At 42.0% G+C, this 26,303-nt stretch overlaps 1 protein-coding gene across 1 annotated transcript; it reads right to left on the bottom strand.

Annotated features, from left to right (window-relative positions):
- Nucleotides 1-315: 315 nt before the first annotated feature.
- TLR5 (toll like receptor 5) lies at nucleotides 316-24,918 on the bottom strand. The gene is made up of 2 exons (XM_083355959.1): nucleotides 24,269-24,918; nucleotides 316-5,007 (listed from the first exon to the last, which is right to left on the bottom strand). The coding sequence occupies exons 1-2, from the start codon at nucleotides 24,359-24,361 to the stop codon at nucleotides 2,407-2,409; spliced, it is 2,694 nt and encodes an 897-aa protein (XP_083212085.1). The 5' UTR covers nucleotides 24,362-24,918; the 3' UTR covers nucleotides 316-2,406.
- Nucleotides 24,919-26,303: the final 1,385 nt, after the last annotated feature.

The raw sequence follows: 26,303 nt of genomic DNA, 5'->3' as shown, positions 1-26,303 counted from the left end.
AGGCATTTGGGAAGAGGCAATCTACTTTTGGACATTTCTCTTGGTGCCCACCAGATGCCCTGCCTTCCAGATTGTTTCTCTTAAAGAAAACTAGTTTTACAAAGGAAAGTTAGCATACTAGAAAGCAAAGGGCCAGCTCCCCTCATTCTACGCTACATACAGTTTGTTCTTCTCCAACTTAAAAATCCAGCAAGGCGAGAAGAAAGGCATTGACCTCTCTATCCTATCACTACATGGATGTTCTCTTACCCTGGATAAGACAGAAAGCTCTGTTCTACATGTCTGGCAAGGATGATGAGTAAACTGGCATTTCCATGCAGGTTGCTTGGAAATCACTTCTAATGTGAGAAAAGGGAGCAGATTGCTTCTTGATGGAACGAATATTATTTCCCCCTCAACTCCAGCTCTCTCAGCTGGACTGTTCTGTACTTCTTTCAGCAGCCAATTGAACTTCTGCATTTCAGAGAGAAAAAAGAGGCACATTACCATATTTCAGCTATTCTTTTGGCAGTCCACTAACTGAACTTGTGCCTTCTAATCGCCCATATCAAGTAGACCAAAAAGCAAGTCTAACAGAAATTTTTAAGAGTTTCTTTGAGATGAAAATGCACATCAGTCAATCACATATCAATTATAATCCATAACGTATGTTGGAAATGCACAATGCCTCCTGATATCAGTTGACTAGTCATGCACTTTGTATTAACAGGAGACGAGAATGCTGTTTTGTGTAAAACATTCCATATTTAAATTAATTCAGCCACATGTAAAATAACCTGGTCTCTTCACAGCAAATTAGTTTGAATATTGTTTGAATGTTAGATGAATCTGTCATTATTATGTTCTCCTGTGTTAAGGTTTTAAATTTAACCTCTTTAATGTTTTCTTTCTCAATTTTGGAAAAAATATTTGGGTAAGTTTTTATAAAAAAAACCAAACTGAATGGAATTCTCATGCACATCTTTTCTGAGGTAGATACTATGAAACAAATTCAAGAGGTTCAAAAATAGTTTTTTAAATATTGTTTAAAATATTTATTAACACTTTAATATTATGTATAAAATGAAAATAGGAATAAGAATAATATGTAAAAGGTGAAGTACTGGGTTTCACTTTAAGGACTAAATTGCTTAGCCACTGAGATAGTTGTTCTTAAACTTTTATTATATACATTCTTTCTATTCCATTCAAAATAAATACTGTTGGAAGGTCTTGCCTCATAGTAGTGAAATTCTCTGAACAAGATTTCTCAAATTTGGATGGAATTATGGCAGTTGCAATCCAACAAATCTGGACAGCTAAAGGAAGTCTGCATCAGAACATCTGTAGATCGTCATACTGGGATATCTTGGGCACATGACAAAAAAACACAGAAGAAAAGGGAAGAACTTGCAATGATGCAATCCTCCCTGGTAAGTGTTTAATTTACAGGAAATGAATAACTGAGCCAAAAAAACAACAACATCTTGATGGAAAGTGACCTGCTCAGATTTCAAAACATTGCTTTTGAGAAGAAATATGTATGCAAAAACAAAACACGGATTTATTTGAAAAAACGTACATTGAAAAAGTTTAGCCATTCCATATTTCAGTTATCACTCTCTGCAATCTTTCAGGATAAGAATGCAAGTTAAACTGCACCTCACCTTGTATACCAAGCACTCCTGCAACCCTGTTGTTTAACTTTTTTTTTAGTTGAATATAAACAAACTACTCCATAAAAAGGAAATCTAAAAAGGATGGCCCCTCAAAACACGAAGGCATGCTAATATCTTGAACAGAATTTGGCACAAATCTGCAGAGGCTGATTGCTCAATGCACAAAGAAATACATACAAAACACTGGAGTGGGGGGGGAGTCTGAACCCTAGCTCCTAATAAAACTAAGTCTCCATTAGAGTGTTTCTCAACTTTAGCAAATTTAAGATGTGTGGAGTTTCCAGAATTCTGGGAGTTGGACTTCCACACTTCTTAAAGTTGTTAAGGTTGAAAAACACTGCTCTTCTGAATGTTTGCACAGATCTATTATAACCCACCAAAGCAGAGACTGTAATGTCCCCCACTGACCCACCTTTTGGGCTGAGCACCATCAGCAACACTTATAGTTGCATTAAACTGCACAATTCCTTCATTTCAGCAGATATGCATGTGCAAGAGCCTTCCAAAATAGTATACCAATCATTCATAACTGTACTTTCACAACTTAATGCTATAAGTAATCAGACATTTTACAGTGAAAAAAATGAAAGTCAAGTTCACCAGAGATGTAACAGAGAAGTATCAACATCAGATTCACTTAGCTCATTGGACAGAAAGAATGGCTCCCTATGATATCAGAATGAACTGACAAATTCTCTGGAAAGTCAGCCTTCTTATGACATTGCATGATGGCCAGGAACCACACCTGTTAGGAAACAGTTATAACTTTCAATTCTAGTGCTGGGGACTTCTTAATTTTCTTTTCCTTCATTATTTGGTGAGACAGTGTGTTTAAAAACCACTCCAAATCTTGATGGTCTTCTGGCCATCTTAAGTACTGCCCTCTTTGCAAGAAGACCCTGATTGGTTGATATTTCATAAGCTGATATTGAGAAAGAGATCCAGCTACCACCATTATAAGTATATCCTCCAGATCGGAGAAATACCTGCTCTGGGCAAAATTAAAGGCTTCCACACACCAGCCATCCTTGAGAAACTGTCTTGTGACCACACAAATTGTCTTCTTGCAGTTCCAGATAGCATCACGAATATTACTGATATGAGCCTCCCCAGGCAGGAAGTCTCTGTCTTCAAAGTAGAGAGCAAATCTGTTCTTCTTAGAATATTGAGTATCTAGATGCTTTATCAAAGAATTTTGGACCCACTCAAAGTCTTTGCTGCTATAGCAAAGGTAAGCATCATACTTGTATCCTTGTTGATCCAGATCTGGTGGGAGCTCCTTCATGAGGAATTGTATGAGTGTTTTATACGAGAGGAAACAAACTCCCCTAAAACGAGTAAAAACAACTACTGCTACTAGAAACACAGTTATACTAACACAAGTAAAAATGAAGAGCGACAGCTGTAGAGGCTCCATGACCTTGTCTTCATTGCAATTCTCTGTATTTAAGTCATGGAGAGGAATATTAGCAAATTCTGGTGGTCCAGAACAAAATATGTCATAGTGTGAGCCATCTAAAGTAACATTGGTTTGGTTTAGCCACATAATAAAGTCGCTTAATAGACAGTTACAGTAAAATGTGTTATGGGTGATATCCAGCTGGTCTAATGTTGCAAAGATCTGAGGATCAGGGTAAAATAGCTGATTTGATGACAAATTAAGAGCTTTCAAGTTTGTAGGAAAGGCATCTTGAGAAATGGAAGTCAATAGGTTGTTAGATAAGTTAAGTGTCTTGAGTGACATTAGCTCACTAAATATACCCTCTGGGATGAAAGCAAGGTAGTTGTTATTGAGATGGAGAACTTCCAAGTGGGAAAGGGCTTTGAACACATCCAAACATAAACCTCTCTCCCATATAAGCTTTAGCATGTTGTCTCCAAGGTCCAAGTAAAGCAACTGATTGTCTTTTGCTATGTCTTTGTTTTTGAAGCAATAGGATAAACGATTGTTTTTTAAAACAAGATACTTCAGTGCTGGAAATTGGAGAAGTTCATAGAGATCACCCAGATTCCCCAATTTGTTTCCTTCTAAGTTAAGGAGTGTGGCATTTATAAATTGTATTTTCCAATATGGGGTGGTCTCTATCCGGTTGCCACCTAACATAACATTGAGGAGATTGGGGAGAGAATTGATCACTTTTAAAGCGTTATCCCGGAGATCCAGGTGTTGAAGCCGTGGTAAGGATCTGAATGGATCTCTATCGATCACTCCAATGTGATTATGTTTTAGATCTATATGAATCACATTAGGAAGCCCTTCAAAAGTGTTCTGAAAGAGCTCACCAAGCAGATTGTTTGATAGGTATAGATGTTGCAGATTCTGAAGACCAAGAAATGCTCCTGTCCCAATTTTATTTATGTTATTATTGCTAAGATTCAGCAGCTTCAAATCATGGAGATGTTGAAATACTTGTGGTTTAAGAGAAAAAATCCAGCCTTTTGATATATCAAGCAAGATGAGGCCACTGTCATTAAGACTTGCAAATGTATTAATATCAGGATCAGGAAGATTATAAAATCCAAATGATGCACCCATAGTATGAGAGGAAATCTTCAAAGCTAAAAGTGGGGATCCTCTAATAGCTGCACAGAATTGCCGCGTTAGAGTTGTATCCCAGCCATTACTCCCAACGTCCAGTGTTTCTATGTTAACATTTTTTAAAGGATTCCCACAAGTATCCCAATTCACAGAATTTTTATACAAATTAGTATCAGAAAGAATAAACAATTTGAACCTTGCTCCTCGAAAATTATTAAGATCCCCTTCACAGATAGATCCAATAGGGTTTAATCCCAAATCTAGAATATCCAAGGATTTCATCTTATAAAATATATTGTGAGGGCGAACACGAGTGATTGTATTATATTTGAGGTCCAGATATTCCAATGAAATCAAATCTCTGAGGTAATCCTCTTCCAGAATGGATTTATCAAGCCCATTTTGATATAGAATAAGATTTTGTACTCTAAACAAGCCCACAAAAGCATCAGGGTCTAACACCATCATTCTGTTAGCAGCCAAATCCAGTTGTTGGAGGTTTGGCAAATTCCTAAAAGCATCTTTTCCTATAGTGAAAGGTAAGTAGTTTTGGTTCCCAAGGAATAAAATCTTTAGTTTCTCCCTCAGAGGGAATGAGGTTGCATTAACTTCTTGGATGAAATTAAAGTTTAGGAATAGAATAACAACATGTTCAGGCACAGGTGGCACCCAAGTGAGATTGCAGCCATTATACAAGGCTATCACGTTTTCCACTGAACAGCTAGGAATTGCGAATGTTTTTCTGCTCACAAGCATTGTTCCAAGCACAAACATTATGCAGGGACAAAACATCATGCTCTCAATCTGTGCCTGGAGGACAAAGATGGAGAAAAGAAAAGCATTATCATTTGCATTTGGACCACAGAATCTGAATTAAACATAACAACACAGGTTATATAGAGAGATCAAAACTCATCTAATATCTTTTAGAACATTGTTATTGTGAATTCATGAAAAAGGTTGCCATGTTAGTGGTGTTCCTGCTTGTCTTCCCTTGCATCTTGTTTATATCCCTTGTTATACAAAGTATGCTGCTTTGGAAAATGGGAAAATTCTGTATTTTCATTACAGCCTAAGAACATTACTCAAAATGAAACTTGTCAACATAGAGTTTTCCTATTTTCCACAGAAATAAAGTACATTGCAGCTAACAGTCACACTTTTCCTATCACTTTTAGAAAAGAAGGCAGAGAAAAGAGAAAAGGCCTCAAACTGTGAATGTGCCACTTTTTTGAGCTCAGGATTTCATTTCAGAATTAGATGCAGCAGTTATTCTCCCTACAAGTCTGATAATTTTTCTGTTTCTGATGGACACAAAATTGCATAAAATTGTTTTCAAAGAGCCTGGAGATCTATATTCAGGACTTCCAGGAGTAACATTTCACTCTGAAAACAGAGTTGTGGACCTGTAGTTCAAGGTACAGTTGTTATTTGTTATCTCCCGACTTTGTGAGCAAGTAATGCCTAGGAGAAAATGTAACTCTTGTAACTACAAACCACTCTGGTTAATTTTCTAAGTTGGCAAAAAAGCTACTCATCCAAGATATATTAAACTGTATTTAGTTTTGGACGATTCACAAATACTTGAACCTATCAACACCTTATTTAATTATTAGGTGGAAATCTGAGGGCTGAAGAGTAATTTAGGAAGTTATAAAAACATCCTAAAAGAAGGCAACAACAACCCATTTCTATGTTTTGTTGCCACTTCTATGTTATGTATGGAGCCACTGGGAGTCAGATTTTACTTGAAGGAAATGTGGCATTTTTTTAACTTTTGAGGGCACCTTTTTTTTAAAAAAAATTGAATAACAGAATACCAGAGTTGGAAGGGATGAGGTCTTCTACTCCAACCCCTTGCTCAACCCTATACTGCTTCAAACAAATGGATATCCAGTCCCTTCTTAAGAACCTCCAGTGTTGGAGCACCCACAACTTCTGGAGGCAAGTCATACCACTGATTAATTTGGTTCTTTCCTATCAAAACATAATTCTAAGACTCCAGGGAAATCTCTGAATTTTCCATGCCTTCGTGGCTACCACCAACCCTTTCCCGATTTGGAAATCGTTTTTCCCCCCTCTGTTTCTTTCTCTTTATGAGAAGTCATTTGTTGAAATGTGGGAAAGGCACAATTAGAATCACTTTTTATGTACAACATTTGACAGTGAATCAGATGAACTGCTAGATAATTTGAAAACAGAAGTATTAATATGAACACTTAAAAGTACAGTTTAGGATACCTTCAGTACTCTTCCCTCTGGAATTAACTGGGAGTGGGTTCCCAGTGACAGTTCTGATAACCAAGTCATCACAGAGCCTTTATCATATGTAATAATCACATATGATTATACCCTGCACTATCTCAGTCTCTGACTTTGGCTCTTTCTGCGTGCCCTCTTACCCATCTCTATTACCTTATGCAAGTCAGACAAAGACTGGAAATTCATGATAAATTCTTATTGATATTCAGAAAATATTGGAAAAGACCTCCACAGTCTTCAGTTTCCTTTACAGACAGCTATATTTGTCTGATTTTGGCTTTTACTAAGAACTATAGATGTGCATTAAGATCAGGTCAAGAAGAAGAGCAATTTGGGCAGATACTAAACTTCTACATTTCATTTTACCAAGGATAGGATTTAGTTTTGTCAAACAAAAATAGAAATGGGAGAGAAGGAAGGGAGGGAGGGAGGGAAGGAAGGGAGGGAGGGAGGGAGGGAGAAAGGAAGATTAGTATCTGAGAAGGCAAAAAGCTAGATATCTGCTGTATAATAAACACAAATTATTCATAGAAATCTGGCTACTCTACAAACCGTACTAAATTTAGGACCACAATGCAATTTAAGAAATCTTAAATTATGTCACATATGTATATTTGTACGATATTGAACTAATTTTTGCGTACGATAAAACTATAGTTTTTCTGAAGTAAAAGGCAGCGTTTATTTTTAAATGTAGACTGGTAGCTTTATAAAATAGTCACTTCTTATAGATGAAGTAAGATGCCCTTTCTAAGATACTGTCTGTCTACTGCAGCCTTGTAAGAAAGAAAACTATTTTTTTAAAGTGCTCCACACAATGAATCAGAATACATTTAAATCTTCTGAAATATTTATCATAGCTCTTCTACAAAGACATGCAAAAATAAGGATTTCGCAATAAAACCACTGCTTTAGCAAGAACGTTAAGCTCACTGTATTTGTGACAACCCGAGCCGGTTATTGTGCGGGGCGGGGGGGGGGGGTAGGCAGCAATTCTGTAACAAGCACCACCACCACCACCCCAAACAAATTCTGAGAATTTCATGCTTTATTTTTATGATTAGTTTTCAAAGTTGAGATGAAACGCTTGAAAATGTGTTAAAAATCCTTTGGATGACATTTTTAAAGCTCTCCGTGTCTCCGTAACTGGAAGATACAGAAATAACTCTGAAAAAGGAAAAATTGTGCAAGCCTGCATATACTTGTAAAAATTAGAAAATGGGGTTTTTTTGGGTACAGAATTTAGTCCAGGGTACAGACAATGCAAATAACATGCCACACTATACAGAGATCAGGAGGCAAAGTCTAATGTTATGCAAACAGAAACTACCAAATAAAGTGCAAAATAATTTGTATCTAGTTCAAATAAAAACTGCATTTTGCACATTGATAAGCTATTACATGTCTATCTCAGGCTCTCAAAGTAGAAATCCTTCTGAATCCAGAACTAGTTAAAATGGAAAATATGATTAATAAGAGTCCAAATGATAATTGATTTCCCATTTTTGAAGAAAGTTTTCTTTTCTTTTTCCCCCCTGGGAAAAAAATACTGATAATGGGAGACTGGGGTCTTCTTGTTTCAGTGTTCCCAGTTCTAAGTAACAGCCATTTCTGAACATTTCCTTTTTATAAACAAGTTGAATAATTGATTATATACAATCAAGTCAATATTGGCAATTTCTGACAACTGTAGTCCCAACATACATGGAAGTTGTTATGCAGGCATTCTAATACCTAACCAGAGGAAATTGACTGATAAGGTTGCAAGTATATTACTATATGAAAGCATCAGCCCTGACATTCACAGCCATTGGAACTAAGAGGCTGACATGTATGATGCTCTTTCCTTGAGGGCAAAACCTATACAGCCCAGAAGCAAGAGGCTCAAAACTAGATTGGGGTTTAAAACTGCTAAAATAGCAATAGCATTATCGCTTAGACTTATATACCACTTCATAGTGCTTGATAGCCCTGTCTGAGTGATTTACTAATGTCAAATATTGCTCCTAACAATCTGGGTCCTCATTTTACCAACCTCGGAAGGATCAAAAGCTGAGTCAACTCAACCTTAACCCGGTCAGGATTGAACTCCTGACTATGGGCAGTTTGCCTGCAATACTGCATTCTAACCACTGCGCCACCACAACTCTTATGGATATGCATGTAAGGATGTCTGTTTCCAGTTTCTACCAGGCAGAAATGTCTACAGTATATATGTGTCAGTATATTTAACCAAGTAAAGATGGAAACTGCATTCAAAGCCCCACACTCATTGTTCCTCTCTACCTCATAAAAAGGACTTGGCCATATGGTCATGATCACCATCTTGAGGTTTTTTACACGCTCCTTGCCCCCTGGATGGGATGCTCCTGTTACCAGGATGTTATTACTTTCTTATGCATGGGAAACAGCAGCTTGAAGATAAAACAGAAAAAAAATGTGAAAGATTGAAGAGAAACCAGATGGCAGGTGCGTCTTAGCAAGGTCAGATGAAATGGCTCCCTTGAAGATAGGAGAGCACAAGGGTTTCACTCAGAGGAAGCAAGTGGACACTTTTCAACTCTCTGTAACTTTGGGGCTCACTCAGACTCAACTGTCCCACAAGATATCAGAACAGGGGTTGAACTAGATGGCCTCCAAGGTCCCTTCCAACATCATCATCATCATCATCATCATCATCATCATTAGATACATATCACTATCTCATAGATAAGCTCTAACCTTTTGTAGAATACCTGATCAGAAGGGGATGGCATTCTAAGAGTTGGTTTGACAAATCTTGCATCACTGCCAAAGCAGCATTATTGGAATTCTATGTTACTTCACTGAAGGCAAAGTCGTTAGATTCCACCCAAATTTTAAAGCAGCAGAAAAGACAATATAAGGCTCTGCTCAAAATGGGGGGGAACCTAAGACCAGAAGAAACAATAGTCACAGCTAATCAAGCTATAAGTTCAAAAATCCTTCTTTGTTCTGACATACTATAACAAATTGATCCCATAGCAGCATTGAACAATTGTATTTTAGCATCCGGTCCAATATATCAAAGGGTACATCACTTACAAGCTTTTTATTGTGATCTGTATGCTAACACCTACCTATATGATGGATGCATCTTCATCCTTTATCAATGAAAAAGATTCACCTTGCATTTTGGAAAACTCACCCCTGATTTGATCTGCAATATGGACAACACTGAACCAAATTGATATTCGTCATGGTAGAAGTGCAGACACTCTCTATAAATCACAACCGAATTGTGACTCTGGGACCGAAAAACAAACTATCCAACATACAGGTAAGCTTTGACTTACAACAGTTCATTTGATGACTGTTCAAAGTTACAACAGCACTGAAAAAAAGTGACTTATGACCATTTTTCACATGGCCGTTGCAGCATCCCCATGGTCATGTGGTCAGAATTCAGATGCTTGGCAACTAACTAATATTTATGACATGTCCCAGGGTCATATAATAACCTTTTGCAACCTTCTGACAAGTAAAGTCAATGGGGAAGCCAGACTCACTTACCAATCGGGTTACTAACTTATCATCTGCAGTGATTCACTTAACAACTGCAGCAAAAAAGGTCGTAAAATGGGGCAAAATTCACTTAACAACTATCTCAATAACAGAAATTTTGGGCTCAACTGTGTCATAAGTTGTGACTATCTGATAGTGTCAGAATGCCAAAATAATCTATAATGGAGACTTTGCTGATTTCCTGACTGTGAAAAATTAAGCTAAAATTATATCTGTAATCTGGACATAAGTTTGTAATATTTTATATTTCATATTTTGTATTTTTATCTCTTGTATTTTTATTGAAATGTGAATGTGCCATACTATAAATAATAATATTCTTTATCCTTACACCACAGTGGCCTCCAGTCATATGTAAAGAAGTTAAAAATCTCATTAACCAAATTAAGCATGGTAAAGACCTCAGGAATAACAGTATCCCCCCTGAGCTAATTAAATCCAATTCAAATTGGTAGATCCCTTTATTGGCTTCCTTCTTTTCACACATTAACCACACAGCTAAGATTACAGGTCTCGGGGGAAGCTGTAATTGTTCCCTTATGTAAAAAAGGTGATAGGAATGCCCTGGATAATTATGGACCAATTAGTTTATTGAACATGATTACCAAACTGTATGCCAGGTAACTATTCACCAAACATCAAACTTGGATAAGATGAGGGAATAATTGATCCTGAGCAAGCAGGGGTTCAACCGGGATGATCCACTGTAGACCACTGCCCAGTATTTTAATATCAAGTAGACAAATATACAAATCACTTTTACTGGAATCCATATGCAGCTTTCACTGATTTCAAGGCAGCTTTTCATAATATCTCAAGGGTTAGACTGCAACATTCTGACCAAATCTTCTATAGACAAAAGACTCCTGCTCCTAATTAATGATAATAATAATAATATTAAAATATAATAAAACTGGCCTCAGAACAAGATGCAGTCATCTAACTTTATCCAGTCAAAGGAGTGAAACCAGAATGCATTTTAGCACCACTGCTTTTTAACATATATGTCATTTCTCTGATTAAAATTTCAGAGAGTTGACATCCATGTGCCTAAATTAGTTGACAGACATCTCCTAATTCTACTCTACACTGACAATGCAGTTTTTCTCTCACGTCCTTCATACAGACATGAAGCAGGCAGTAGGAACTCTGGAACCCTACTGTAATGAGGAACAATTAGTAATCTACTATGATAAATCCTGAGTGCCGCGTAACAGAGTGAGCGCCTGTTAGTCGTCCCAGCTTCTGCCAACCTAGCAATTTGAAAGCACGTAAAAATGCAAGTAGAAAAATAGGGACCACTACGGTGGGAAGGTAACAGCGTTCCGTGCGCCTCTGGTGTCTAGTCATGCCGGCCACATGACCACAGAGATGTCCTCGGACAAGCGCTGGCTCTTCAGCTTTGAAACGGAGATGAGCACCGGCCCCTAGAGTTGGAAACGACTAGCACGCATGTGCAGGGGAACCTTTACCTTTACGATAAATATTTTTTCCAGTTTTTTCCAACAAAAGACAAAAGCAAAAGTGGACAATTGGTTTCCATAAATTAGACTACATCAAATGTTTTAAATACTTGGGCATAATACTTCAGACCTACAGGAAAGATCCTGCACGTCTGATGCTTTTGCTGTTGTTAGACAGCTACCAATCTCACTGGCAGTGTACCTGTATAGAAGAACTTTGCAATCTTAGACTCTCTGCTTAATATTTAGGACAATTAACCCTCAAGGAAGCCAAATCAACAGTAAAAGAAAGAATTAGGGACACTGATTGCCCAGATGATTATCATCATGGCTGCCAAATCCTTTTACCAAATAGAAGGCAAGCCTTCTACTGCAGGGTATCTATACAGTCTAACCTGAAGCAAATATAGAAGGACTTTTTTCCAAAGTCAGCTTTGATGCCCTCCTCTTAACTCTACTGGCAGGAAAATTTCATCGGACTCCTTATTTACAAACACTTTGTCCTTGTGGATCAAGCAAGGTAGAAATTCTCACTCATGGTCAAATGGTGTACTTTCTATGATGCCCCAATATGTGCTTTGATGTCCCCAGCCATTTCTAAATTTGGGAGTCATACTGATAAATTTTATGTTTATTATTTTTTAAGGGATGCTAACTCAATACTAGTTAGCAAGTGACCAAATATCTTCATACATCTTTGAATTAGATAAGTTGTTTTATTTCTTGTTTCACTGGTAATGAATTGCTACACCAATCTATTTCTCTTTTCCCACTGTAAAGGCTGGTCAAAGACTGTAAGAAAGATTTTGATTTGAAGCTAAACTGTTACTTTCAAGATGCTATGATGTCTGGCTTCCTTGCACACAGAGAACGTTCAGTCCTCAGACAGGAATCTAGAGGCTACTAAATAGGCCCAAAGGTCTTATGACTATCAGTGGGAAACATCCCGCTATAGAAAATCTATTTGCCTGAACATGGATATCAAGGTAATGGAAAATTTTATCTTTGACCATAGCTGAAACACAATGATTAATATAATTTTAAAAGCACAATGTGATTTGTTGTTTGTTGGCTCTTCGGAGGGCCCCGACTGTTTGGAGGACTCTGGGAGAGCCGTGCAGGCCCGGAAGAGCTGGCAGAGCCTTGTGCTGTGCTTTTTTGGCGCCGACCAGCTGACTGCTTCGCGGCACCGTTCAGCTGTTTGTCGGAGCCCGGAATAACTTGACGGAGCCGGTGACCTTGAGGAGAACTTTCCAGTTGCTCAGGAGCCGGATGTTGGCTGATTTACAACTGCTATCATGATCTACGGCTTGGAGCAGCGTCAGCGTTTCAAGCTGGAGTGGTGGAGACGGCCCTGGTTGCCGTCTGAGACGGCTGGCGGTGAGGGAGTTGGAGCGCCGCGACCGTCTTGGCACGGGACTATGGCTGGGTGGAGTATGGACTTTTATGCCTGGACATCTGGAGGCATGGACTATTAGAGTTCACTGGACCATATCCTTGAACCCCACTCCATAACTTTACAGGTTTTACCCTAATCCATCTCGCTGACTGGTTTCCCCCTATTGTCCCCCCTCTTTCCTTTCCCCCTGGGCTGTGGAAGGCGCCGGGTGTATAACCACTGTGAGAGAGTGGTTAAAAGTTAAGAGTTTCCATCTGTTCCGTCTTAGAGGTGAGAGCTCTAGGCGGTATCTCTTTCCCCGGCTGTATATCTCAGGCTGCCCCCCGGTTCTGACCGCTGTGAGAGAACGGGGATTGTCCCGGGGTTACCCAGCTCTAGTGGCAGAAGAGCTGGGTTTGCAGTCTGGATACTCTCCTTTCCATTTTTAAGATCCTCCCATTTATTTATTCGACCTGGGTCTGTTTTGCTGTATTACCCAATTTTACCATGGTCTTGAGGTACTCCAGCATGGTTTTACTTGCTCTCAGGGGTGCCCCCCCATCCTGGGAGCGACCCGCCTTACTTTTTAATCTGCCTCTTGATGACGGGTCCGATTGTTGGGACCCTGAGAGATGGCCGGGCAGAAACAGGGGCCTAAGATATAAATTTAATAAGAGGCCCCTGATTACTTTTTTAGCTAAATTTTTTGTAGGGTTAGGGAGGGGGGAGGGTTGTGGTTGGTTGGAGAGGGGGGGGTAATCCGCCAACTGCTGTTCTGACCAGGCCTAGGATAGACCGCGTTGAGGGGGAGCCGGGGTCGGTCATCTCTGGAGCTCTGGAGCGGGTCGTGGGATTGCCAATCCCCACGACGATAGGGAATGGCAGCAGGTGTAAGATCAGAGGGCCGTATCGACCTCCGGGAGGGCCTCTCCGCTATTTACAAGCGGTGAGGCGCTCCGACCCTCTGCCTTCGACCCAAGGTTCTGGGAGCGGGGATGTGCAGCCACCTGAGCTCCGACTGGTGTACCTAAATGCCAGGTCCGTTGCTAATAAGGCTCCCCTCGTCCGGGATCTAGTCGAGGGTGAGCAAGCAGACCTGGCTTGCATCACGGAAACCTGGTTGGGCCCAGAGGGTGGTATCCCCCTGGTTGATCTTTGCCCACCAGGCTTCCGGGTGCTACACCGGCCTCGGACTCAGGGCAGGGGTGGGGGAGTGGCTGTGGTTATGAGGGAGACCTTATGTCCGCAGGAGGCCACCGTTCCTCAGATAGTCGGGTGTGAATCTCTCTTATTGAGGTTTGGTCCTAGGGCGCAGTTGGGCTTGCTGCTTGCGTACCTTTCGCCTAGTCGCGTAGCAGCAGCCCTGCCTGAGCTTCTCGATATCCTCTCAGGGCTGGTGATTGAGTTTCCCAAACTTATGGTTTTGGGAGACTTCAATCTACCATCCCTGGGAGGAGTATCTGAGTTAGCTCGGGAGTTCATGGCTTCCATGACGGCCATGGACCTGACGCAGGTAATTCATGGACCGACCCATGAGGGAGGTCACACCCTTGACTTGGTTTTCTTATCTGGTCGGTGGTTAGATGATCTTGGTGGGGGCTCCCCAATTGTTATGCCCCTGTCATGGACCGATCATCATCTCCTGCGGCTGGTCTTCCATTTTGCCACTCCCCACCGTGGGGTTGTTGAGCCAACTAGATGGTTCCACCCCAGGCGCTTAATGGACCCTGAGAGGTTTCAGGCAGCGCTGGGGCCCCCACCTGCCTCCTCAGCTCACAACTCGGCAGATGCCTTAGTGGAAGCCTGGGAAAGGACGGCCATGGAGGCACTTGACCGAGTTGTACCCTTGCGGCCCCTGACCCGGCGCAGATCCCAATGGGCTCCATGGTTCTCCGCGGAGCTCCGGGAGATGAAGCGTCGGAGACGGGGCCTAGAGAGCGTTTGGAGGTCCAGCCGCTCTGATTCCGACCGATTGCGACTAAGAACCCATATTAGGTCTTATCTCGCAGCGATGAGGGTAGCGAGATCTAACTATTTCACTGCCCTCATCGCGTCCGCAGATAATCGCCCGGCCGCCTTGTTTAGGGTGACCCGCTCCCTCCTTAACCAGGAGGTTAGTGGGGAACCCTTGCAGGGGCGTGCCGAGGAATTTAGTCAACATCTGTCGGACAAAATCGCTAGGATTCGGACCGGTTTGGACTCCGACTGGGCAGTATCGGACGATCAGGACGCGAGCGATCTTGTCAATGTCACCTGGGAGGAGTTCGATCCTGTGACTCCGGAGGAAGTGGACAGGATCATGGGGAGGCTGAGCTCCACCACATGTTTATTGGACCCGTGCCCTTCCTGGCTGGTTTATGCAGCCCGGGAGGGGACACGAGGCTGGTTCCAGGCGGTTATATCTGCTTCTTTGAGCGAGGGTAGTTTTCCCGCCGCCCTGAAAGAGGCGGTGGTGAGACCCCTCCTCAAGAAGCCTGCCTTGGACCCGGCTGTTTTAAATAACTTTCGTCCGGTCTCCAACCTTCGCTTTCTTGCGAAGGTTGTTGAGAGTGTGGTGGCGCATCAGCTCCCTCTGGTCCTGGATGAAGCGGATTATCTAGACCCGTACCAATCGGGCTTCAGGCCCGGGTACAGCACGGAGACGGCATTGGTCGCGCTGGTGAATGATCTCTGGAGGGCTCGGGATAGAGGATACTCCTCTGTTCTAGTCCTATTAGACCTCTCAGCGGCTTTCGATACCATCGACCATGGTATCTTGCTGCGGCGTCTCAGGGGATTGGGAGTGGGAGGCACGGTTCTTCAGTGGTTCTCCTCCTATCTCCTGGGACGCTCGCAGTCGGTGTTGGCAGGGGGGCAGAGGTCGACCGCGAGGCCTCTCGCTTGTGGAGTCCCTCAGGGGTCGGTCCTCTCGCCCCTTCTGTTCAACATCTACATGAAACCGCTGGGTGAGATCATTCGTGGTTTTGGAGTTGGGTATCATCAGTATGCTGATGATACCCAACTTTTCATTTCGACCCCAAACCACCCCAGTGATGCCCTCGACGTGATGTCCCGGTGCCTGCAGGCGGTCCGGGTTTGGATGGGGAGGAACAGGCTTCGTCTCAACCCTGACAAGACGGAGTGGCTGTGCGTACCGGCATCCCGTGATATTCAGGATATCCCACCCCTCATTATGGGGGGTGAGTCATTACCTCCTGTAGATAGGGCTCGCAACTTGGGAGTCCTCCTGGATGCACAACTTTCCTTAGAAGACCATATTGTAGCTGTGACTAGGGGGGCGTTCGCCCAGGTTCGCCTGGTGCGCCAGTTGCGGCCCTATCTAGACCGGGATGCCTTCCGCACGGTCACTCATGCGCTCGTGACCTCTTGTCTTGATTACTGCAACGCTCTCTACATGGGGCTACCCTTGAAGACCACTCGGAGGCTCCAACTGGTACAGAATGCAGCCGCGAGAGTTGTATCGGGGGTTTCCCGATACTCCCGTGTTACACCTTTGCTCCGCGAGCTGCATTGGTTGCCAGTTGTCTTCTGGGTGAGGTTCAAGGTGTTGGTTATGACCTACAAAGCCCTTCATGGCATGGGTCCAGAATACCTTGGGGAGCACCTGCAGCCGGCGTCAACTTCCCTCCGCCCAGTACGATCCCACAGAGAGGGCCTCCTCAGGGTGCCGCCGGTCAAAGAATGCCGACTGGTGGCCCCCAGGGGGAGAGCATTCTCTGTGGGTGCACCGGATTTATGGAACCATCTTCCGGTAGAGCTCCGGATGGCGCCCGATCTCCGCTCCTTCCGGCGCGATCTTAAAACCCATCTTTTTAAACAAGCGGGCCTGGCCTGATGGGATGGGGTGGGATTTTATTACTATTTCAATTTTAAATCTGTATTATTTATGGGCATGGTTTAATTATGTTTTAATAATTTTAATTTTTGTATCCTATTTTTATGTATTGCCCTGTTCACCGCCCTGAGTCTCTTGAGAGAAGGGTGGTATATAAATTAAATTAATAAATAAATAATAATAAATAAATAAATAAAAATGACAGGACTATAAAGCCAACCATCTAAAAATCAACAATTAAATGGGATTTGATATTTATGCAAACAGATTTATTATTGCTGCCATTTTTAGCCTCTGCAATAGCTTGTATCAGGAATGAGCGTAAACACAAATACCACACACACACAGTAACATGCAGGCCACACTTTTCCAATGTTTCTTTTTTTCTAAATCATGTTTTATTTAACCTAAATCAATTTCAAAGTACATATTTTGGTCCCAGATGCCCCTCTAATCCCTCACCCCTCCGAAACTTAGATAATTACCTGTTCTTTATTACATTCATTGACCAACCAACATAAAACATTGAAATACATCGGTTAGTCAATCAAAAAATAAAATGACATATAGTTTAACATTAGCTTATTAACCTTTGCCAAATGTTATAGGCTATAAAAGAAAAAAAAATGCAATGTTTAGGGAAATCAATATATTTTCTTGGAGAATAAAAAATTCAAGTAGAACAAATGTAAGTGCCCTGAGAATGTTATTATTAAAGGGGTTTCAAGTCAAGAGTCAATGTTCCTGAAAAATTGATGAACTAAACAATGTTTATCAAGCTTGGTAACTTTAAGGTTTGTGGACTTCAGCTCCCAAATTTCCCCATCCACACATCTTAAAGTTGTCAACTTTGAAAAAACACTGATTTAAAACAACACGGTCTGTCTATCCCTTCAAGGTCTCCACTAGTGTAGAAACAAAGTCTAGCTGCATAAGGAATTTTCTTATATTTCCCTTCCATGACTGCCAGGGGAAGGACGTTAAAACAGAGTAATTATAATGCCCTTCTGAATTTTGGATCTGTACTTTCATATACATATTGGGTTTGTTTGATGATTTGCAGAAACATTCCTAAGCAGAAAGGCTTAATCCCTATGTAGAACCTATCGCCCAAGAGCTTGGCATTCTCAGCTTCCAATAACCAGAATGCAATTCCTAACTAAATGATTTTTGCCATTTTGGGTTTAAATTATTGGTGAGATGCCAAGGAGACCAGATTTATCTGACCGAGGGGTAATTTTACACAAGAAGCAAAGAGATTTTACAAGAGACTGGCCTCTATCTTAATGTTGCCATTTTCCTGATCTAATGTCATATTTGATACACAGCTGGCAATCTGGAATTTGTTATGGAGAAATGTGGATTACTGATCCTCTAAAAGAGCCATCTTGTTATATGGACCCAACTGGGCTCCATACTTATACCTCCATACAGGTATAAGTATTGGCTGTAAATAATTCTAGTGCCATAGGTATAAACTCTGTGCCTCTGGTGATAAGAAAGGGGTTTTATAGCAGAGGCTGATCTTAAGGTTTCATAGTTCAGGTGGGCACACTATCTCCTTATTTATTTGGGGTGAAAAACCCTACAATTAAAAGTTTTAACTTGTTCTCTGACATGATCATCTAGCTGCCATGTCTAATCTTTGTGGCATCTAGAAAATGGAAGGATTTTGTCTTGGAAGAATTGATCTGTAAGGCTGCCTCTATGCAATAAGAGGGAAGAGAAAACAGGACTTCATTTCAGCCAGAGTTAACAACAGTATTACTGCGTCATCTGTACCACAGGTGAGTAAGATAGAAATATGTCTACTAACTAGCGGTAAGACAATGGTGAAAAGCTTGTTTAAGTGTGCTCAGTTTGAGTTTATATAATGATAATAGTATCAAGTTATAGTCAGTAGAGTCCTGTCTGACGACATCTCCCTACATGAATTTATTTTGTGAGACACAAGGAACCACTACATATAACCTTTAGTAGTGAGTTTCCAGGGGGTCTAAATAGTAAGGCCAAGAGTCATCCATCAGTAGAAGAGTTTTTCAATTTGCACCCTAGCTTGTCTCTTGAGATTGAGTGAAAGGTAAGCCTAAATCAATAAAGGCTACACTTGGAATACTGCATCCAGTTTTGGTCACAACGATGCAAAAAAGATGTTGAGACTCTAGAAAGAGTACAAAGAGCAACGAAGATGATCAGAGGACTGGAGGCTAAAACATATAAGGAACGGTTGCTGGAATTGGGTATGTCTAGTTTAATGAACAGAAGGACAAGGGGTGACATGATAGCAGTGTTCCAATATGTCAGGGGCTGCCATAAAGAAGAGGGACTCAAGGTATTCTCCAAAGCACCTGAAGCAGTGGTGGGATTCAAATATGTGAACAACCAGTTCTCTGTGTGGATGCTGCTTCCAGAAGTCCATTCTGGGCCCGGGCAACAAAAAATTAGCTACCAGTTCTGCCGAAGTGGTGCGAACTGGCTGAATCCCACCACTGACCTGAAGGCAGGACAAGAAGCAACAGATGGAAACTAAGTAAAGAGAGAAGTAACCTAGAACTAAAAAGAAATTTCCTGACAGTTAGAACAATTAATCAGTGGAACAACTTCCAGAAGCTGTGAATGCTCCAACACTGGAAATTTTTAAGAAGAGACTGGACAGCCATTTGTCTGAAATGGTATAGGGCTTCCTGCCTGAGCAGGGAGTTGGACTAGATGACCTCCAAAGTCCCTTCCAACTTCATTATTATTATTATAATAAATGCATCATGCAGTGTAGAACAGGGTCTGATATGGTATTTCTCAACTAAGTGCCATAGGATCATAGTTGGACACAAGGAGAAACAACCTGCCGTAATATCTGCTTGTCTCTCCAAGATATACTCAGATTTGTATCAGTCTTGTAATTAACCTTCTTGAAGCTTTGCATACATTTTGCTAATTATGCTCAGGAGACTGACAAGGAGATAATCAAAGCTTATCCATCCCTATGGCTGGAAGAAAAGATTATATCTTCATATAATTCCTCCCCCCCTCTGTATGGAAAAGGAAAGCAGTTTGGGAAGACAATTAATAAGGGGAAAAACTATTAGTAGTGAGTGGTTTAAATCCTGTTCAGCAGAAAATTATGTGTTTAAAATATACACAAACAAACACAAAGGTATCAGTAAAAAGTCTCTTTAGATTTCTTTTTTGCTGGTGGTGGTGGGGGGAAGCACCTGAGAATCAGCCTCACTTCTATTCTATGCATTAATAATACACCCCAAAGCATCTGCCTTTTTCCCATCAATAAAAAGTAATCGTAGCCATATCTCCTTTTTATTTTTGAAGGCATTGTTCTCTGGACTCTAGTTGTTGATAGGGCTTCACATGTTAATAATACAGATTATATTCTATTCAATTTTGCTTCTAGGTGCAGTCTGCAAATATACATTATCTTTGAGAACTTAAAACAGGGTTGGGGTGTGTGTGTATGTGTGTGTGTGTGCATGTATACACACACACGCACACACGCACACACGCGTGCGCACACACACACACACAGGCCAAATAAGATGTACCTGTTCAGCCAACTTGCAGATGCAAGAGACACTGCCAAAAGAGACAGGGGTTTAAAAAGACAGGCCTTTGTTAATAGGCTGGGAGCAAGAGAGTGGGAAGATTAACACGTAATGGGAGCTGGTCTCCTTCAAGAGGGCTCATACCCACATTATTTTAGTTTTAGGATCTTGACCTGAAAAAATCACATCACAAACATTTGGTTGTTTTGCTGCTAAGCTGCTGCTGAATTCTGTAATCTCAATGGGTGTGTGTGTGTGTGTGTGTCCCATTTGGCCTAGTACAGGAGTTACATTGAGTTGCTTTGACAGTGAGATAATAAAATAAATAAAAAAATAAAAAACCCCAGAGATACTGAGAGCAGGCTTCCACCTAATCCCAAACCTGAAAGGCCCAAAGCAAGGTGCCCATTAAGCCATTGGAAAGTTGAGAAAAATAAATCCAGATTTAACATGCCTTGGCATATGAGGGCACTGCTCTTCACCTATTGGCTCTAGTCTTCTCTAGCTAAGCTATGTCCAGTGTTTGGGAAACTTCTGCTGTGTTCAGCCTGGAGAGCTTAACACTGTGGGCCATAAGACTGCTCACTCCTGACAGCACAGGGCAGAGAGAATGGCTTTAAGGACAGGAGAAAGAGCTAGAGGTTAGCTACAAGGGGGCCTGAGTCCAGGCCAAGCCTCTCCGAGTTCACATAAAAATAAAGGGAGAGAGGGGGAAGCACTTTACAACTTGTAAGTTTCTATTACTATAACTATACAATAAAGGTACTACTAACTTGACAAGGGACGCAGTGGCTCAGTGGATTAGGACTCTGAACTTGTCGATCAGAAGGTTGGCAGTTTGGTGGGTCGAATCCCAAGTGCCGCGTAACAGAGTGAGCATCTGTTACTCGTCCCAGCTTCTGCCAACCCAGCAGTTCGAAAGCACGTAAAAATGCAAGTAGAAAAATAGGGACCACCCCGGTGGGAAGGTAACAGCGTTCCGTGCGCCTTTGCCGTCTAGTCATGCCGGCCACATGACCACGGAGACGTCCTCGGACAAGCGCTGGCTCTTTGGCTTTGAAACGGAGATGAGCACTGGCCCCTAGAGTCGGAAACGACTAGCACGCATGTGCGGGGGAACCTTTACCTTTACCTTTTCTACTAACTTACATGCTATTGTTTTCCTAGTCTGGTCTACTGTGAAGGGCTGGCACTGACTCAAGAGAAGTAGGAGAAGGGGAATGAAAGAAAAAACCTCTTTTCTAATTTGTGAATCATTTCCACCCATGCAGTTCCTATTAGCCACAGTAATCCATGAGAGCAAGTAACTAATCCAAAACCCAAGCCACCTGTATTTTATGTTAATATATGGCAGGGGTGCCAAACTCAATTTCATTGAGGGCCACATCAGCATTGCTGTTGCCCTCAAGGGGCCAGGTTGGTATGGCCAGGGTGGGCGTGGCTAGAGTGCGTATGGCCTACTGGGTGGGCATGGCCAGCTCTACATCGTTTGCATCAAGGGTGCCTATGGGGGCCTGGGCAGGAGTGGGACAGACCTGAGGGTCTCTGGCAGAAGGAGGGTGTCTGGGCCAGGGCCAAGGCAGTGGGGGCCGTTCCCTCACTGTTTCCAGGATGGCTTCACGGGCCACATGAAACCCCTTTGCGGGCCGGATCTGGCCCCTGGGCCTTGTGTTTGACATGTCTGATATATGGTATTTAACAAAACCTGTTCATCTTATAAAAAAAGGAAAACCTCAGACACAAGGGGAACTCCTGGTAACTTTACTAACACATCACCTAGTGTTCACAGCAAGGCTATATAAGAGGCTTGCTATTGCTTTCTTCTCGGATGTTTTTTCAACATCTTATCTTATCTAATGTTCCCTTAACTAAATAAATGATTTATAGGGACGTGCCACGGAGATAATTCTCTATGCCAAGACTGAGATAATAATATTTAATGATTGCTTTTATATATTATTTTATTTCATCATTGTACACTGCCTTGAGTTACTTCTTGTGAGATGGTGCGAGGGGCATAAAGATTTGGTAAATAAATAAGTATCCTATAAGTGTTAATGAACAGTTGAGATTTTTTTTGAAGATACCAAAATTATGCTGCAAATTTAGATTATAAAAGGAGGTCAGGTAATCTGAGTAAGACCAGGATGTATTATAATGAGGTTCAAGGTTCTAGTTATGGTCTTTAAGTCCCTACATGGCATGGGTCCGGAGTACCTTGGGGACCACCTGCTGCCGGCGTCAACTTCCCTCCGCCCTGTGCGTTCCCACAGAGAGGGCCTCCTCAGGGTGCCTCCGGTCAGAGAATGTCGGCTGGCGGCCCCCAGGGGGAGGGCCTTCTCTGTGGGCGCTCCGGCTTTATGGAACCAGCTGCCGGTCGAGCTCCGGACGGCACCGGACCTTCGCTCCTTCCGACGCGGTCTGAAGACCCACTTATTCGAACAAGCTGGCCTGGCCTGATGGGGGGATTTAGGGTTCTTAATGGTTTTTTATACTGTATTGTTTTACTGGGCGATTATTTAATTCTCTTTTTAATTTTTGTATTTGCTATTTATATGTGCCCTGTTCACCGCCCTGAGTCCCTCGGGAGAAGGACGGTATATAAATTTAATTAATAATAATAATAATAATAATAATAATAATAATAATAATAATAATAATAATAATAATAATAATAATAAATAATAATAATAATAATAATAATAATAATAATAATAATAATAATAATGATGTCAGACTTTTACCCATTTTATTCATAAAACCTGGAAATCTGGTTTTGTGGAGTTTATACAAAAGGACAAAACATTGCAAAATTCAAAGATGTATATTTAACCCAGAGATGTTTAAACTGTTGTGTTGCAACAAGTTCCCTTTAAGAATCTACAGTTGCAAAATAATTCAAAGATTATGGACTGTTTTTAAGAAACAGAACTTTGTTTCCGAGGTTTCCTGGATCATAGGCTTTGACTAGAAGATCACAATGAACAAACCATAGCTAGCCAAGCATTCCAATCTATACAGCCAGTTAGTGGTTCTGGATATGATAGTGAACTTCAGATTGGGCTAATTGGCTAAACAGTGATAGAATAGGATGGAAAAATGCATTACATGAACACTTGTGGTCTCAAAGCCAAACCCAAGATTCTATCATTCATCTTTCTATATTGTCCCTTTCAGAGATCAGTTGAGAGGGAGAGAAGAGAGAAAGAGAGAAAGAAAATGAGAGGAGGAGGAGGAGGAGGAGGAGGAGGAGGAGGAAGAAGAAGAAGAAGAAGGAAGAAGGAGAAGGAAGAAGAAGAAGGAAGAAGAAGAAGAAGAAGAAGAAGAAGAAGAAGAAGAAGAAGAAGAAGAAGAAGAAGGAGAAGGAGAAGGAGAAGGAGAAGGAGAAGGAGGAGAAGGAGAAGGAGAAGGAGAAGGAGAAGGAGAAGGAGAAGGAGAAGGAGAAGGAGAAGGAGAAGGAAGAAGGAAGAAGGAAGAAGAAGAAGAAGAAGAAGGAAGAAGAAGAAGGAGGAGGAGGAGGAGGAGGAGGAGGAGAAGGAGGAGAAGGAGAAAGAGAAGGAAGAAGAAGAAGGAAGAAGAAGAAGGAGAAGGAAGAAGAAGGAGAAGGAGAAGAAGAAGAAGAAGAAGAAGAAGAAGAAGAAGAAGAAGAAGAAGAAGAAGAAGAAGAAGAAGAAGAAGAAGAAGAAGAAGAAGAAGAGGAGGAGGAGGAGGAAGAGGAGGAGGAGGAGGAGGAGGAGGAGGAGGAGGAGGAGGAGGAGGAGGAGGAGGAGGAGGGAGGAGGAGGAGAGATTTTTAATGATATTATTGAGCAGGACTAAAAAAATAAAGTATTTTAGGTACGCTCAGCAGCACTGCTTACAGATCCCCCTGAGACTGTACTCTACTCCCACTGCAGAAGTCACGGGAATCGGCATGAGTTCCTTCCGACAACAATATCGAATTCCCGCAAGAGATTATTTGTGTTTTGTGACCGTCACGCATTTTAAGCTAGAGGCAACCGTGGAGAACGGAGCCAGAAGCCGATGCGCTCGCCTACCTGTCCGGGCTGTTCGGATCGAACAGGCTCCTTATGGTGGATCAAGCCGATAGTCTTATTCGTTCCAGCCCCGCCGAGGCTCCCGGCGCCCATCCGGCAGCGAAAGGAAAGACTTAACGCCACCGGCGGGGTCTTCCTTCGCCCTCCCCGTGGCCGATCCGCTCCCCGGCCCACAAGGGCGGGGCCAAAGGACGTCTCACGCCCCCTGAATTTGCATGGCACGGAGCCTCGGTGGGGAGAGTTTGCGGCCCGGTTTGGGGACGCTCGCCTCGGTCCTTTTCTTCCGCCCCAGGTCGACGCCTTCCCAATCCTTCCGTCTCTCCCTGAATTGTTAGACCCGGAGCCGAAAGAAACCAAACCGCAAGCACCCTTGGCGGATCCTCCCTCCCCGTAGAAAGTTTTTTTTTTTAAGAAAAGCAATCCTCAGAGAAGACTTTCCGCTAAAATCTTGTGCAATATGTAACGTTTCAGATTACTCAAAACCGTTCTTGAAAAAGGACGTATTTCTCCACGCTTAGCATAAATGCCTGGTCTTTGTAACTGGATACTTAAGTTTGGCAACTTTCCTGCGGTTGGTTCCGGTTTTACCTCCGGCAGGCTAGCGTCTTGCCGATGTACTGAGGTTCAGTTCCCATAATTCCCACAGCCAAGCTTGCCAATTAGATGGATTCTAATTCTCCTTAGACCAGGGGTAGGCAACCTCGGCTCTTTTATGACTCATGGACTTCAACTCCCAGAATTCCTGAGTCAGCTATGCTGACTCAGGAATTCTGGGAGTTGAAGTCCATGAGTCATAAAAGAGCCGAGGTTGCCTACCCCTGCCTTAGACCATTCTGAACACAAAGCAAATAAATACCGGTCAGATCAGATATGAAGTTTTCAGACTGAAAATAGTCTGATCCAGGAAGAGACAAGAGTTTATGCAAGCGGCGTTTCTTGGAAGAAGAAGCATCATTTTGTTCGAGAAAATAAAAACAACAAAAGAGTATCTGTACCTACTTTTCTGGTAATGCATTTTTTTTTAAAAAAAGGTAAAGGAGGAAAAGGAAGATCTAGTTGGAGGGATGCAAATGAGATGAAAATAAATAAATAAATAAACACATACGTAGAAAATAAAATTAAATGTTTAATTGCAGATTGATGCCTAAACGTTTACATATTTCTAACAAGGTAAACCAGATCCTTGAAAAAATGTTTTTCTCCTGCTTCTCCTCTACCTAAATTTTTCTTTTTCCCCCCTGGAAATTCCAAGTGGTTAATTCTGAGACTGTGAAATCCTAATGTTTCCTACTGTGGTCCAGCTGTTTCTTTCTTGTGAAAGAAACTCCAAGCTAGCAAACAGGGAAGAGCTTTGGTAATCTGAATTTGCACATAGCCCAGTGTGTGTACTTACAAGGTGTGTATTACGTGACAGAGAATCAACATGTGCACAACCTGCCTTCAGGCTTCTGGGCATGCATGCAGCATGCAATTTGGTGCTACCGAGAATGCAGCTTTGCCTCACAGCAAGGGGATTCAGCATGATTATTCCAGGGATATCTGACAAAGAACCATTGCAATACAGGTTGTTAAAGTATTAGATTAAGATTGGGGCAGGAGTACGGGTAGTCCTTGATTTATGACCTTGATTTACAAGCCCAAAATTTGTGTTGCTAAGTGAAACATTAAGTTAATCTTGCCCTATTATACGGCCTTTCGTGCCATAGTTGTTAAGTGAATTACTGCAGTTGTTAAATTAGTAACACAGTTGTTAAGTGAATTTGGCTTCCCCATTGGCTTTGCTTGTCAGAAGGTCAAAAAAGGGGATGACATGACCCTGGGACTCTGCAACTGTCATAAAGATGAGTCAGTTGCCAAGCATTCAAATTTTGATCATGTGACTATGAAGATACCACAATAAGTGTGTTGTAAGTGTGTAAAAGGGACGTGGTGGCTCAGTGGGTTAGGACGCTGAGCTTGTCAATCAGATGGTCGGCAGTTTGGCGGGTTGAATCCCGAGTGCCGCGTAACAGAGTGAGCGCCTGTTACTCATCCC

This window comes from Vipera ursinii, assembly GCF_947247035.1.
Source record: "Vipera ursinii genome assembly, chromosome: 1".
NCBI lineage: Eukaryota > Metazoa > Chordata > Lepidosauria > Squamata > Viperidae > Vipera > Vipera ursinii.
Note: the sequence above shows the minus strand (reverse complement) of the source record. Positions and strands in the feature narration are given on the sequence as shown.

What these genes read in the sequence shown, in the direction of transcription:
- TLR5 (XM_083355959.1), bottom strand. Translation starts at nt 24,361, where the DNA reads ATGGGCGCCGGGAGCCTCGGCGGGGCTGGAACGAATAAGACTATCGGC. An exon ending in GATCCGAACAGCCCGGACAG is followed by an intron (nt 5,008 to 24,268) that starts GTAGGCGAGCGC and finishes TTTGTCCTCCAG; the next exon opens with GCACAGATTGAGAGCATGAT.